This window comes from Budorcas taxicolor, chromosome 2 (genome assembly GCF_023091745.1).
Source record: "Budorcas taxicolor isolate Tak-1 chromosome 2, Takin1.1, whole genome shotgun sequence".
Taxonomy (NCBI): domain Eukaryota; kingdom Metazoa; phylum Chordata; class Mammalia; order Artiodactyla; family Bovidae; genus Budorcas; species Budorcas taxicolor.
Window position 1 is genome coordinate 14,333,794 of NC_068911.1, and position 16,355 is coordinate 14,350,148.

At 46.0% G+C, this 16,355-nt stretch overlaps 1 protein-coding gene across 1 annotated transcript in view; it reads right to left on the reverse strand.

Annotated features, from left to right (window-relative positions):
- CALN1 (calneuron 1) overlaps window positions 1-13,047 on the reverse strand; it is a 455,582-nt gene extending 442,535 nt beyond the window's left edge. Inside the window, exon 1 of the mRNA XM_052636215.1 lies at window positions 12,925-13,047. Within this exon, the coding sequence (XP_052492175.1) occupies window positions 12,925-13,047 (123 nt within the window). The remainder of the gene's footprint in view (window positions 1-12,924) is intronic.
- Window positions 13,048-16,355: the final 3,308 nt, after the last annotated feature.

Consider the following 16,355-nt stretch of genomic DNA (forward strand, 5'->3'; position numbering starts at 1 on the left):
GGTCCAGTGGTTAAGAACCTGCCTTCCCATGCAGGGGACACAGGTTCAATCCCTGGGGAACTAAGATCCCACATGCCGCAGGGCAGCTAAGCCTGGGCATCACGACTAGAGAAGCCTAGGCGCTTCAACGAAGACCCAGCACAGCCAAAAACAAACAAAAAAACCCACAAGTAAATGGATGGTGGATGGTAGGAGCCAGACTTCTCTCTGTTGGAGTGAGAGTTTACAGGTAAGAAAGGGGAGGATGCTAGAAGGATCTGTGTTAATGGAGTTGAGTTGGAAACATCAGTATAAAGCTATATTTAGCTTGATACAAGTACAGATGCTACATATAGAAATATACATAGATATATGTGTATATATATAGGTTAATATTTACATAAATATTTTCTTGTTCTGTCAAGTGACAGGACCTGGAAGCAACAATGCTTCAACAGCAACAAGCACGCCTAGGGCTCAGATCTTGGTTTCTAACACCATTCTCTAAGAAAAGAAACCAGGCCAGGAAACTGGGTCAGGAAGTACACAAGATGAGCTTGGAGCATTCTGTCATGCCAGGAAATAAGAAAGTGTTCAAAGGCAAGAGCCAAGAGCTCCCAATGACCAAGGCTGCAACCATTTGAGCCACAAAACTAAGTCGTATGGCATCATCACCTACATATAAATATCCATGAGTCCATACTATGAAAATACATGGTTGCAAAACTAAATAGGGAAAAAAATAAAATCTCCTGTACAAAATAATTCCAGATAATCTATGTAGATGCTCTGCCTTCATGGAGATGGGGCACGACTCCTCATCTCTTGTGTAGCCAGTGCAGTAACTTCCTTCCAAAGAATACAGTATGGAAAAAAGAGAAAAATTAGTAACTTTGCAGTGGAGAATTCTGACAAACACATCTCTCTTCTGGGGATTCCTTGGCGTTGCCCCTGTGACAGAGCAGCCGCCTCCTCATTCAGTGTCTCTGCCCACCGCGACTCAGTGAGATCCGGGGGGTCTGCCTCCATCTACTCTCCACACAGTGAACCAGACCAGAGATGACATCCTGGGGCAGGGGCCATGGCTGGTGGGCTCCCAAGGTCCCCCAAGGAGGAGTGAGGTCGGAGCCTCTATCCTCAGTGCTGACCTCAGGCAGCCCTGGGCGCCAAGCGAGATGGAAGCAGTGCACGCCTTCTCTCTCCTGCCTCTTTCTCGTTTCTATGAGAAATGAAAAGCCAGGAGAAGAGGCTGAGAAAGGCACCAGACAGGAGTTCCGGGGGACTCTCACTCTTGGAGGCTCGAGGACAGAGTCAAGGGGCCCATGAATTTGGGTGGGAAAGAGTATACCTTTATTTTCATCAGTCTCTAAATGGAATCTAACATTTCCTTCCATTATGAACTCAAGTCTCATAGCTCAGTGGAATTAGCTTTACTGTGGCTTTGCCACTAATATTTTCCTACCAGGTTACAGTTGTCAGAATTATCTCCCCATGTTGTTTACACTTATGGCCACAGTATTTCAAAATTATTGTTGTTATTACACCCACTGCCAGATCTTACTATTTAACACATCAACAAGGAAGCACATGTATTATTATATCACCCATTTGTTTTGTTTAATATTGCCACACTGTACTTAAAAATAATTGATTTCCTTTATTGGTCCCTTGAATATTCTATTTCATGCATTTAAAAACACAATTCACAGGCTTCACTAGACTGCCGAAGGGATGCAAGCATGAAAAGTCTCTCTAAAAATATTTTTATTTTTTCTAAGATTTCTTTGTAGATGGTAGTTTTTCCCTACCTTAAAATTATTTTTTCTGACTCTAAGAAGATTTCTTTGAAGATGGTAAATTTTCCCTATGTCAGTTATTTCCAAACTTTCAGTAAAATCTGTGATTTATATCCATCTGCTGTGTGACGATGGATGGGTGGGAAATTGAGAGGAGGCAAAATTAAAAATCGCACCCATACGCCAGCACTGCCCCTCCAGGGGTTGGTGACTCTGCAGCTGCTGCTTATCGGGAGAATATGGTGGCCCTCATGTGACTGGGAGCGAAGCTGCACTAAGCTGAGATGGTGCTAAGCTCTTATATGGGGGCAGGAACCAGAATCAGCTGTAGGTGGACTGACTTACATACAGACCCAAGGCCTAATCTGTTTCCCTGAAGTATAATATGAGGAGATAGCCCGGGTAAGGGAATGAGACAGACCTTTGACCAACAACACAGTGGTACCGACTATTGCTTTTCTTTAAGTATGTTCCGTCAAAACTCTGTGTCACCAGGGCCCAATTAATTATACTCTGAGTGCCCCCTAGAGTTGTGGAATGGACCACTTTTTAAATTGATTAATTAATCCATTTTGGTCACACTGCACACATGTGGGATCTTAGTCCCCCAACCAGGGGTCGAACCCATGCCCCCTGCGTTGGGAACACATAGATTCTTAACCAGTGAACCACCAGGGAAGTCCCTGCATCATGATATAGGTGGCCTGGCCACTCTCTCTCCTGGAACGTACTTTATCAATTTTCCTGAAACCCTGTCCTGGTCAATGTCTCTGCCCAGGTGGCAAAACTTCCTCTACTTGCCAATGTGGATCTTTCCTCCCAGTTCCTTTTTCCTCCTGGAGTCTGGCACACACCAGGTGAGGGTAATTAAAAGGCAGACAAACACTTTCCTGACATAATCATGTTCTGAGTTATGCACAGGATTCTCCGATCATTGGGAAGACCCTTTATCTTGACTCTCCCCACCCCAACCAGCATCCTATTCTTCCATGCTGCTTGGGAAGAATCCAGAAGATGCTAAAAGAAGTGCAACACTGGGGTGACCTAACAGAAGGGTCCAGGATCTATGAAGGCAGAGTGTGGGAGTTTTGAAATGTGGTTCCCAAATTCTTTGAATCTCCTCACCACTGATATGTGCTCTCTATGCCTCCACCCCCCAAATCCAGGAGGATTTGGACTACTTTGATTGCCATGATATGCCAGAGGCCAAGTCATAAAAGGCCAACCAGGTCCCAGCTGGTGCTCTTGGAAGGTTCATTTCTAGATGCTTGTCTTAGAAGCCAGATTGCCATGCTGGGCAAAGCACAAGCCATGTGGAGATGTCATATGTAGATACTCCCAGCTGAGCTGGTCCTTCAGCCAGCCCAGGCACCAAACATATGAGTCACCAAATGAGCCATCTGAGTCTTTCCAATAGAGGCACCAGACATCCCAGAGCAGAGATAAACCCCCACTGAGTTTCTGACCCAGAGTCTCCATAAGCATAAGATGTTTGTTGGTTTACACCACCGAGTTTGGGGTGGTTTATTGCAAAGCTGTAGTAGACGGACTAAGAAGAGACAGAGGTCCAGGAAGAAAAGATTCCTGCAATGGCTACATATGGACCATGGACAGAGAGCTGGACGTGGCTCTGAGGGGAGAGTCTGGGGAAGCAGCACCTGGCAGGACAGGCCTGAGGGTCCTTTGTGCCCCTCCAGTCCCCTTTGAACTCTGTGATGGGCAGGACTGCCTTAACCTTAAGGGAAAGTGCTGTTTTCTACAGTCTTCTGCTGATGACAGCAAGTCTGTTAGGGCATAGATTCCACTGCCTCTCCCTCCCCCTGCCCCACTTTCCCAACAGGAGTAAAATGCTCAAATTAAAATTTGATACAAACACAGGGAGCATGCTTGATGATTTAGATCGGGTCCGGGAATCCTCCATTTTTTCATAAAAGAGCTTCTGATAATAAAAGAATGATGAGGTGATACCCCAAACGTTCCCCTGCAATCAAGAATCTGCTTTTGAAGCCCAAGATTTTTGTCTTAAAAACTGGTGTCCTGCACAAGAACATATCAAGCATGGTTTTAATATTAAACCATCTTCAATTACCTGCCATAAGGTGAAGTGGACATTGCATGAATGGGTACCCTGTTTATCCAATGATGCTAGACATCCTCTGATCCATTGCTGCATCCCCCATGCAAATGCCAGGAGGACAAGCATATAGCGTCCTAATACCCAAAGCTCTGTCAAAGAAGTCAGATTCCTAGGGGCCAACTGTGTTACTGAGCATGGGGCACTTCTTGAGGAATGCTTATTAATGTCAATATTAAACATCAATTTGTGGAATGTTTCATAAAAAAAAAGAGTGAAATAATGCCATTTGCAGCAACATGAATGGACCTAGAGATGATCACATGAAGTAGGCCAGACAAAGACAAATATTACATATTACTTAAATGTGGAGTCTAAAGAAAGGATGCAAATGAACTTAGGTACAAAACAGAAATAGACTCACAGACTTTGAAAACAAATTTATGCTTACTAAAGAGGAAAAGTAGGGGATGGATAAATTAGGAATTTGAGATTAACATATACATATTACTATATATAAACTATTTAATAGATAATGAACAAGAACCTACTGGTATAACACAGAGAACTCGACTCAATACTCTGTGGACTTACATGGGAAAAGAATCTGAAATAGAATGGATATATGTATATGTATAACTGAATCACTTAGTTGTACACCTGAAACTAACTCAACATTGTAAATCAACGATACTCCAATATAAAATAAAATTTAAAAATTTTTGAAGCATTTTTTTCTTAGAAAAATCATACAGGAAATAATGGCTCCTGAATGAAAGAAGATTTCCAAGAGACTGAGTTAGAGAATCTCTGGGAGAGTGCAAGAGTGATCAAAAATTCTCAGCTAAGATCATTTGTAATATTCTCTGTAGAGTCCAGAATTTACACTTTGGCTGTGCATGTAGAAATTTTTTCTTCATGAAGACTATGTTCTTGATCCCATGCCCCCTCACTCCCTAAGAGACATACTCCATTAATTATCACCTTCAAGCCCTTCTCCTCTCTTGCCTCCTTCCCCTCCATCCCAGTGTCCCCTGTCCTCAGAAGCCCTTCCCTTAGGTAAATTGGTACCTAATTCTGGAGAGCAATTTGGCAAATCTAGCAAAAGGAAAAAAAAAATGTATATACTTTCTGACCCAGAAATTTCACTTCTAGAAAATTTATATTTAGATATACTTGCACAAGTTCATAAGGATAAATAGAGCTGCTCACTACAGCACTGCCTGTGAGAGCAAAAACGGCAGCCTAAACAGCCAGTGAACTGGTGAAATCAATCACAGTACAGCAGAAAGGATGTTGGCAATAAACTGTCGAATGAAAAAAAGCTTGTGGGGTAATGTGACCACATCAGTGAGAACAAACTGCGTATTTAGATGGATATAGGTTTATTTTTTCTAGGAATATTACACAACTTCAGGGAATGATATTCACATTGTATTCTTGTTTTATAAGGGAATGGCGTACGCTGGAGCTGTACAACTGCCTGGGTTGTGTGTGTGTGTGTGTGTGTGTGTGTGTGTGTGTGTGGTAATGCTTCAAGGCACGCCCTGTGCATGAATTTATCCTAACACATAAACACTATGGTGAATATCAATCCATCTTTTCCATGAGCCTATAACCTATAAGAGGAAAGGAATCATTCATTTCAATTCCCAACACCCAGCACAAAGCCTGACACATCAATTATTGGTGTTTTTGTGAATATATGGGTGTTAGCATTCTTTGGACCCAGGAATATCAGTTATGTATCATTTCTATAGAATTAGGTATGCCCTAGGAAGAGGAAATAAACACTTAGTAGGTGATTTCTTCACCTTTACACACACCTATACACACATATTTACTCATATCCAGTGTTCCAGGCTCAAACTGTGTTTGGAAAAGTTGATTTAAGCCAAGATAAACCATTTTCTTTGCAGTAGGATATCTCTAGGATTTTAATATGCACTGATATTCTCTAACAAGTAGATATGGTGAGGAGCATCATCTGAATTTTACTGACCATGAAGCACTTTTAGAGGAATATTTATTAACATTGATGTCTGAGGATCATCAATTTGGAACATGCTGTATTAGAAGAATCACAAAGGAAGTAAAGAGGTCCTGAGTGAAAGGAAGATTTCCATGAGACAGGGTCAGACACTCTCCAGAAGAATGAAAGAGTGATTAAAAGTTTCTTAACCTAGACTGGCGAATCATTTCAGGGTGCAGGATGCTTGGGGCTGGTGCACTGGGATGACCCGGAGGGATAGTGTCGGGGTGGGAGGTGGGAGGGGGGTTCGGGATTGGGAACGCATGTACACCCGTGGCGGGTTCATGTTGATGTGTGGCAAAACCAATACAATATTGTAAAGTTAAAAAAAAGTTAAAAAAATTTTTTTCTTAACCAAGATCATTTGAAATTCAGACTGGATGGCTTGACCTACTAAAGGAAAAAGGAAAAGATCTGACCATCCTAATAAGAGTCCGTGAAGCATGCTTGCTGATGTGAAATTGTGTCAGCGGAGGAGAGAGGAGATGTGTGTTGAGTTGTGTCTGACTCTTTGCGACCCCATGGACTGTAGCCCACCAATCTCCTCTGTCCATGAGACCCTCCCAATTCTTCTGGGGACCTGGGTGAGCTGTTGGTGAAGGTCTCAGGGAGAGGGGAATTGGGGTAGCAGATTCCTGGGTCCTACTTGAAAATTTTCTGATTTAGTAATACATACATAGATTTTGTACACTCACCAGGTAAATTTTGACCACACCTTGGCATTGGTCCTTCTGCTTTAACACTACCCCTTGTTCCAGTCAGAGCAGGATCAGTGGCCTGATGGGGGAGAGACAGATCACAGCAAGGGAAGGCTGAGTAGTGAATGAAAAATGGAGAAATGGAGCAAGTGTAGGCAGTTTTTCCAAGAAGTTCGAAGAACTTTTTAAAAGTTCATATCAGGGCTTCTCTGATGGTCCATCTAGTGGTTAAGAATTTCCCTTGCAATGCAGGGGACACAGGTTCGATCCCTGGTCTGGGAAGATCCCACATCTAAGCACACAACTAAGCCCCTGCACCACAGCTACTGAGCCCGTGCTCTGGAGTCCGTAAGCCCAACTACTGAGCCCACGTGGAGCAACTAGTGAAGCCCACGTGCCCTAGAGCCCGTGTTCCACAACAAGAGAAGGCAGTGTAATGAGAAACTGCACACACTGAGACTAGAGAGTGGCCTTCACTCTCCACAACTAGAGCCACAAAGACCCAGTATAGCCAAAAATAAGTAAACAAATAAAATGTTGTTTTTTAAAAAAGTTTGTATCAGCCCTTTATTTTTTTCCAAGATAAGTTGCATCAGAACAAATGTTTATGCTTAGGGAAAGATGAAAGAAGCTGAAGAATAACCAAGGAGGAACAATTGCTGAAATAAGGTCCCTGAAGAGAGGGTAACAGGGAACAGATGTCTCGGCTCATGCGGCAGGTGGTCCTCACCCTGGTGAAAGGCATCCTCCTCTACTCTAACGGGCAGGGAGTGGCAACGATGAACTTGGATCAGAAAATGTGACAGAGTTGCTCAGGAAGTTGAGAAGTTTCCTCCTGGGGCCTTTGTTTTATTTGTGAATGAGGAAGTGGCATCATTCTTAGATGAGTGGGTAAGGGGTGAAACAGTCACGGTGGAGAATGAGGAAGAGACCTGGCTGCTTAGCCCCAGTGAGGACCCATTGGGATTGAAAGCTATGAGTTTTGAGGGCCACCTACCCATGTCTTGTATCCATGTAAGGTTTTCTCTGCATCCTGAAATAGGAATAACAGTGTCAAACACCATCAGGGAGGTTGTCAAAGAGGAAAGCATTGCAATGTGAGTTCTCTGCAGTTGAATTTGAAGTAACATGAAGTAGAATTGTTGCCTGGTTATCCACATGGTTTTAGCTTCCTCCTATCAGGACTCTGGGCAGATGAAAGACAGAAGCACTAAGATAGTCAAGGAGGACGGGGGTGAGAGCTGACATGCTATGAAGGTTGAGCAACAGGCCCCACAAGTGAAAAGTCTCACTGTTCATTTCAAGGGTCCTGAGGGACCTCCCCACCCTCCCAAACACATGCAAACCTTGATCCAACCAGAATGGGTCATCTCTTTTTTGTTCTACATACTGGGATTTCCTCAGAAGACTTATCTAGAGAGGTTTTATTAGCAAAAAAACCCCGAAAACCCTGAACACCACTGATGAGACCTAACCTTTCCATTCAACCCAATAATGAGCCAGAGGCCCCCAGTGAGTTGACGGACGTGCCCATGTCAGCATCCTTCCACAGAACCATCCAGTGTGTGCTCTCTCAAGGATGTAGGCCCAGAGCTGATGCTCGGTGATGAGACATCCTTATTAGGGCTGGTGACATGAGTGCTGCTGAGGTCCAACAGAGCTCTGCATTGTGGGGAGGGAAGAGCAGTGGCCATAGTGGGGCCACGGAATTCCCTGGGCACCTGTTAGGGACTTGAGGAGGAGAAATGAGGATGCGCGGGCCATGGGCAGGGGGGAACTCGGGTTGATGATTCCAACCTAACTAGGGAAGCCAGCTTAGTAATCAGGCAATAAAACTTTGAGTTCCATCTGCCTCTCACTGCGCAGGACCTTAAATCATGGAGGAGTTTATGGGTCCTGTTTATGAAGAGACTCTTTTTATAAGCTATTCAGAGAAGGGGTGGGAGGGAAAAATAGGGAGAGAAAGATTCCCTTTGAATTCTCATTGCTTTCAGAGTCGGCAATTTAATGAGTCATACATTCTAAATACTTGCTTTCTCTACACATTTTCATTTCAAAATACTAAAAAACAATTTGTTTGGAACATGGGCTATTTTTAGCTCATATATCAAGAGTGCACATCCATTTCTCCCTATATTAGAAAAGCTCCCTTCAGGTTGGGTTGGAGGCGCACAGGAGTGGGGCTGTTTATTAGCAGTAGACTGTTGAAGCTACCTGGGCATCTCTCTGTTCCCTGGGACTCTCTTCCAGTTGATCTCCTAGACCTGCTGACCACTCATGAGTCAGCTCCAGACTCAGAAGAGTTTCAGATCTCAGAATCTGGACAAAGGGGAAGAGCATCTTTTCAAGCCTCCAGCCTAAAATGTTAGTACCTAGGTGGGCCAGAGACGAGCAGGGATTCACTGCTGTGGGTCCCTGTGAGACTATTCAGAGTAGAAGAGAAGGAACATTCCCATCTACAGGTCATCTCCTCCAGATCCATCAGGAGAAAGCCTGGCCAAGACCTAGGAATAGACTGTCTGGGGAATCTGGTAAGCTGCCAGGCTGACAAGCAGGAGAATAGGCGGGGAGGAGGCTACTGGGTCCTACCTATCCGGTTCCTGCCTCTGTGTGAGGTCTCTCTCCACAGGTCACTGTGGTGCCCCCAGCCAGCTCCAGCTACCCCACTGTTTTTGTCCCACCAGTGATCATTTACTCCTCTGGGTCTCCTGGGGACCACCTTCTTTTAAAGGCTCCAAGGACTTCCTTGGTGGTGCAGTGGTTAAGACACCATACTTCCACAGCAGGGGGGCCAGGGTTCCATCTCTGATCAGGGTATGCCTTGTGGCGTAGCCAAAAAAAAGAAAAAGCATTCAAAACTGCCTATTCCTAGTTTCCATTTAACTTGATATCATTTACAGTTTAAAATGTCTACAGATTATCCTCAAATTAATACACAAACACAAATTAATGTTGGACTACCCTGGCAGTCCAGTGGTTAAGACTTTGTGCTTCCAATTAAGGGAATGCAAGTTCAGGCCCTGGTCAGGGAATTAATAGTCCATGTACCATGCAGAGCAGCAAAAAACAAAAATAAAAAATTAAAATAAAGGCAAAAATATATAAATAAAGTCACTAACTTAGAGCATGACTAGCAAGTATCTTACCAGCACTTCATGGATAGCTGACCAACTTCAATAATGGAATACAAAACCATTATGTGAAGGACCTGGGGTGAGGAGCTGCTCGACTGCTCTGGTTGTTGTCTGGCCACCATTTCCATCCATGTATTTATAGTGGAAGCAGCCATGCTCATACCCACTGACCCTCCTCCGCTAGATAGTGTCGACTTCATCAGGAGAGGGCAGCTATGAGGGTTTCCCAGGTGGTGCTGGTGGTAAACAATCTGCCTGCTACTGTGGGAAATGGGAGAGATGTACGTTCGAACCCAGGGTCAGGAAGTTACCCTAGAGGAAGAAACAACATCCCACTCCAATATTCTTGCCTGGAAAATTCCATGGACAGAAGGGCCTGGCAGGCTACAGTTCCTGGGGTCATGAAGAGTCAGACACAATGGAGTGCTCATGGATGGGCAGCTATGAGCCTGTTCCCCCAGGGAATTTTGAATTGAGACCATACAAGTTCCCAGTTGAGGCTGACTGCCAAATTGGTAGCTATTTGAAAGAACTAATTTTCACATGGACAGAGAAACCAGAGAGATGAAGACCGGCAGAAAACTTCCATGGATTTTCTACATCCCTGAGGCTTTGGATTCTCTGAGACATGTTCCCCCACCATCCACCCTTGCCTGGATCCTCTGTTGGAACGTTAGGTGTTTCTCTTTTCACTGAGGTAAGTTTATTGAATTTCCATTACTAGCAACCAAAATGGTACTAGGAGTTGGGAAAATGACCCAGGGCAGGAAAATAGGGTGTATGGAGGAGACTCCTTCTGACTTTCTAATTTGCTGACCCTGCCCACATCAACCACAGCCACGTAGGCCCAGACAGTTTTTCAGGTCTGAGGCCCCCAATGCCCTGTAAGCAAAACCCAATACTCATACTTTATCTGAAGGAGGCTCCTAGCAAAGGAACTGAAGAACAAGGAGACACTGTACTCTGCAAGAACTCATTGCTGGAAAGTGATATGAAAACGTGTTCCAGGTGAGCTGTGTTCCCTCTCCCCTCCACGTCCAAGCCCTGATGCAGAGACTGTGACCATCATCCTTCTCTTGGTCCTGTCTCACCCCTCTTCCTTTTAGCTGTCACTCTCTCTCTCTGCCCACTACATAAAGAAATCTTTGAGAAATGTGTGCATTTGCCCCCAGAGAAGGAGTAAACAAAAGTGTCATGTGTACTGTGTATGAGTGGGGGTATGAATGTGTGATGAGAACAAGGCAGAGACTCTCAGCCCTGGGGTCCAGGTAGATTTCTTACTCTCCCTGCAAGGAGAAGTTGATGGCTTGGGAGGAGCAGATTCATTCCTCTTGGGCTACTGCTGTCCCCAAGAGACAAGAGAAACTAACCTGCCTAATTCAAGACCATCACAATTCTGGCTCCAAAACTCGAAAACCCAAAGTCACCGGAACAAATAGGGAAATATTTTTAATGTGGGTGTGTGTTGAGTAAAAAGGGTTTCTGACTACATCTGACTTCTCTGTCTGTTTGTGGCATCATACCTCCACATTCACTAAGGTGGGCAACTCTCTGTATCCTCTGTAGCATCAGCCTCATCTGTCATTTGCCACAGACCTTGTAGGACATACAGAACCATTTCTCTGTCCCAATCCTTACCCTCCTTCCCTCAACACCACCCATCTCCCAGGCAAGTGCCCAGGATGGGACCGCTTATCCCAGCCTGAGAATAAACCAACCAGGAATTTCATCTTGGACTGGACTTTGTCATCCTGCTGGGGCTCCTCTTTGGCTGGGGAGGCCCAGGCCAGGTTGTCCTCTGACTCCTGACCAGCCTTCTGAAGCAGACCCTTCCTCTGAGCCTGCCTTCAGTGTATGGCATTCCAGTTTCATGTTGCCCTGTTCCAGACCTGTCCTCAGAGTTGATGAGAAGGGCACACCTGCAGGCCAGCGTGCCCTTGGCCAGGGGTTCTGTCAGCTCCCACGCTGATTCCCAAACAGTGAGCTGTAATGGAAAAGGTTCTGCATAGATTCTTACAGTATCCTGTGCTGGGCCCTGCAGTCCAGCTCCCAGTTATGGAGAGAAAGTGCTGAAGTTCAGGAGCTCTACTCATCAGAAATGTGTTCACTTCCTTTGGGCTTCCCTGGTGGCTCAGATGGTAAAGAATGTGCCTGTAATGCAGGAGACCTGAGTTTGATCCCCAGGGTCAGGAAGATCCTATGAAGAAGGGAATGGCAACCCACTCCAGTATTCTTGCCTGAAAAATCCCAAGGACAAAGGAGCCTGGCAGGCTACAGTCCATGGGGTCGCAGAGACTCAGACCTCCTTTAGTTCACCACAACCCTAATCATGAACTCATGGCCCCCATCATGAACACTCGTGGCCCCCACTAGGAGCTAGTGGCAGAGAGGGCTGGAGATCCCATTCCAAACAACCTTGGGGAGACCACAGCAGAACATACGCATTTCAAGGACTCACCCAGACCAACTCCTCGATGTCAGCATCACATAGATCAACATTTCCTTCTACACAAAATCACCCAGAGTTAAAATTCCTCTTGAGCCATGAAAAACCAAGAAAAAGAAAGAGCTCAAACCTTGGAAGCCTGTGGCTCAGCACACACACAACCCCTCCCCCTGAGCTGACCTCCTCACCCATAAGCAAGGGAGTGGTAGGGTGATCTAATGGTTAGGAACAAGTTTTTGTATTCAGAGATGTGGGTAGGAGTCCTGGATTGACCTTTGCCTTTGTGATATGGCCTATGTGATGCCGTACCAACTGTCTTACTTTTCCCCTGCAAAAATGGGGTTAATAACACCCATATGGGGTTGTTGTGCAGCTTAACTGAAATTATCTATGCAGAGCTCCCACTTCTATGCTGCCATGGAATATGCACTCAATAAAATATATCTGTTGCTTTTTTTGCTAATAAGCACCCCCTCCAACTTGATCAATCCCTGATAGCATCAGCTTTCAAACCCATCCCCTCACCCATCCACACAACTCAGATTTAATTAATGAACAACCATCAGGCTCAAGATAGATTGTCAAATCTCTGGCCCCACTGGGACATGCATCCCCTTGGGACCCCTCCCGGGTGTCCTGTCCCTGGACACTCAGCACAAAGGCTCCCAGCCCCCACACCACCCCCTACCTGTGGGCTGAACACAATCAACTCCTGAGCAAACATTCGAGAAAGCTCGTTTCTCCGGGGGGTTGGGGGTAGAAGACTTGCCAAGTGGGGAAGTCGGGGGCCTGGGTCCTCGGCGGCTCCTCTCCCCCTCCAGGGGCTCCTCTGCCCCCCTTTTCCTCATTCTCAGGCTTCCCCTCTCCAGGTTGCTCAGGCAGCCGCATCGGGGGTCCAGGGCGATGTTTTCAGAGAGATTTGTGAGCACATCGAGGGAACGTCAGCGGAGACACTGAGACTCTGCAAGGAGTTGACAGAAACTTACTGCCTGCGCAGCGCTGGTGGGTTATTTACTCAAAGTCAGTTGCCTAAATAATTCACACCCTCCCTTCCGTGTTTAAACAGGACAATGATTAGAAACACAATCCTGGCACAAGAAATATAATTACAGTTGTGACAGATGTTTAGTTATTAATAAGGCCTCAATGTCACCAGAGGGTATTATTGCACAAGAACCCAATACTGTGCCTTTGGAACCGACCTTCATATTTACAGGTTCTTTTCCACTCCCACTCCCATGGGCTTTGCTGTGGTGTCAGCTATGCAGAGGGAGCCTGAATAGCCAATGTGATTGCAACTTGCAAGAAAGCCCAGCACCTTGCCAGCAGAATTTGTTTCCTGGCAGTTGACATCGATGGAGCCACAGAAACAAAGTGTATATGTGTGGGGAGGAGTGCAGTGGAGTTTGCAGAGCCATCTAATGGAGTGGACTCTTGCCAAAGCTCTTAAGCATGTGATGCTGCTCGCCAACCCAACACAGCATCATCCTATCTTCCTTAGACAAAGCAAAGAGCATCCCAGACTAAGTGGCCCTTTACCAACTCTGGTCTAAAGTTGCTTCTCATATGTATAGAGCCTCTGGGTTGGTTTGATGTCATCAAGTGGTGACTTTCTCTCACTCCTCCCCTGACCCCAGACATCTGGTCAACCCCTTCCTTTACAACCCTGCTTTAGGTTAAGGCACCTAGCTAGGTTAAGGCACCCCTCCACTGTGTCTATATCTGCTGTCATCCACAGCCTCCCTCTCTCCCTCCATCCCCACAACACTGCACTGGGAAGAGCTCCAGGTAGGGAATCATTCAGATGCACGTTGTGTCACCTGGGCCCAGGCTGAGACAATCTGAGAATAACTGGTGATCAATAAAACACTTATTGAACTATTTAATCAATACTAGTTCTCTTCGGTTTCATACTGGAGTTTAAAAACATGATAATAAAACAAAGAATCTCCAGAGATGTGAAGTACAGGGAAGTTAACTGGAAGAATCTTGGTGATGCAAAGAAAGAGCCCTGACACCATGGATGGAGCCCCTGCCTGAGAAAGCTGGCCCCCGAGGGGGCGTTGCACATGGCAGCGGGTGGCAGCCTCTTCCAGAGACAGGCAGATGAGTCTGCATCCCTCAGGGCTTGGCCCCAGCACCTCACCTCCTGGGAAGAGGCTCCCCACTCTACTTGCAGCCTTTTGATTCTGACCAGAGGCACATTTCCAAGTGAGAATGGAAAGTGTTTGGGAAGTGTTCTCCTGGAGAAGCCAGCCCATAGAAGAGGCTCAGAAAACAGTCTTAGGAAGCATGAGGCCTTGGATGTGTGCAAACGTGATCACTGTCGTAAGTTATGGTTGCAAATCTGTACATGTGGTAGGCACTCCCAGCCCTACCCCAGGTCAAATAGGACAGGCTCACCCCTAAGCCTAAGGTGTGTCAGTTACTAGAATGAATGACACACAGACCATCTGCCTGCTTTGTACCTTCCATTTTGAGCAGAACCCCTCATCATCTAGTTCTGGGCTGTGCCAGAGTATGTCTGGTTGCTCATGATCTATACTATCTCTGATTCTCTGAAGTTTGTGGCAAGGAGTTGGGTCCTTCCAAAACAAGAAGCTGGATCTCCTATGACTGGGCTGTGTGTGTCAAGTCACTTCAGTCATGTCCAACTCTTTGTGACCCTATGGACTGTAGCCTGCCAGGTTCCTCTGTCCATGGATTCTCCAGGCAAGAATTCTGGAATGGGTTGCTATTTCCTTCTTCCCAGAGGATCTTCCCAACCCAGGTATTGAACCTGTGTCTCCTGCATTGGCAGGTGGGTTCTCTACCATGAGCGTCACCTGGGAAGCCATGACTTGGCTGGAACCTCCCAAAAGTTGGGAAAACAGGAGATGTACTATAGTGAAAAAGCTTCCCGAAGGCTTGTGTCACCAAATGAGAGTATAACACATCCAGGCAAGAGCATTTGTCTGCAGACTCACCTCCCCCAACACTGCTTGTCTTCAGGTGCGCGCGCGCACACACACACACATACGCAGTCACAGATCAGTCTTCAAATATTCACAGCCCATGTGTGATCTCAACCCCAAAGTCAGCCCCTAACCTTGGACAGACACACAAAGAGGACTCAGCGACAGCCACACACCTGCACATGCACGACCCCCATCAACATGAGCACCTGTACACACCCTCACACACAGACACACAACTCTCATGTTCACACACACATGGCAACACCCACTTGCCCGCATGTGCTGCACTCACACCTATACTCTTTGAGTCTCTAGTTATGTTAAGTTAAAAATGAAAAACAAGTTTCCTGTGTCATTATACTAGAAATGCAAAAGAAAAGTGACATTTTATTTTCAGATATGCTTTTAGTTGCCATGACAGTGCCAGCACCATGAAAGCTGTGATTGGTGGCAAATGCAGATTTCTAAAGAGAGTAATTAGCTCCCCATACACAAGAATATCCAAAGGGTGCCCTCCCTCATCAGTTGCCTCCAGGCCCAGCGGACACCAGGGCAGGGGCAGCCCCCAGTGCTATTCTGGCTTCCAGAATGGCAGGTGACGGGACCTGCCAGGAGTACTTAGCAAGGATGTCCAAGCTGACGGTCACAGAGGCTTCAGAACCCAATCCACTTAATTACTTGGAACTTGTTCGCAGCTCAACAGGAGCGTGGCACTGGAGGTGGCAGTTCCCCACAAGGAACAACTGCTCCTGCTGCTCGTCTGGCCTCTGGTGCCCTTCACTGCAGCACCTGGGATGTGCCAGAGAAACACAAAGCCAGGGGCTGGTCCCTCAGCCAAAAAGGGAGCTGGCTTCTCCAGCCAGAAGCCATCTCACCAGAATGCTCCTCTCTAGGTCACGACTAGCCTGGCACACAATGATGGAAACCAAGCCACCTTCCACAGGATAGGACTGACTGCCCACTGCCAACTAATGAACCACCCTAAGTCAGAATCTGGATAGAAGATGGACCTGCATCTCCCCATGTCACCAGGAGCTTCTCAAAGACAGCCATGGTACATGCACTTCCAAGTCACCAATGGACTTATACACCTTGGGACCCACAGTACATACCTACAGGAATTACTCTTTGTCCCCAAATTAACTGGTTACCTCATTTCCTCATGAGACACCTAAGGGCAATAAATTTCCAGAATTTCTCCTCTGAGTCCATTTGCCAGTTATCTTTACTGTCATCATC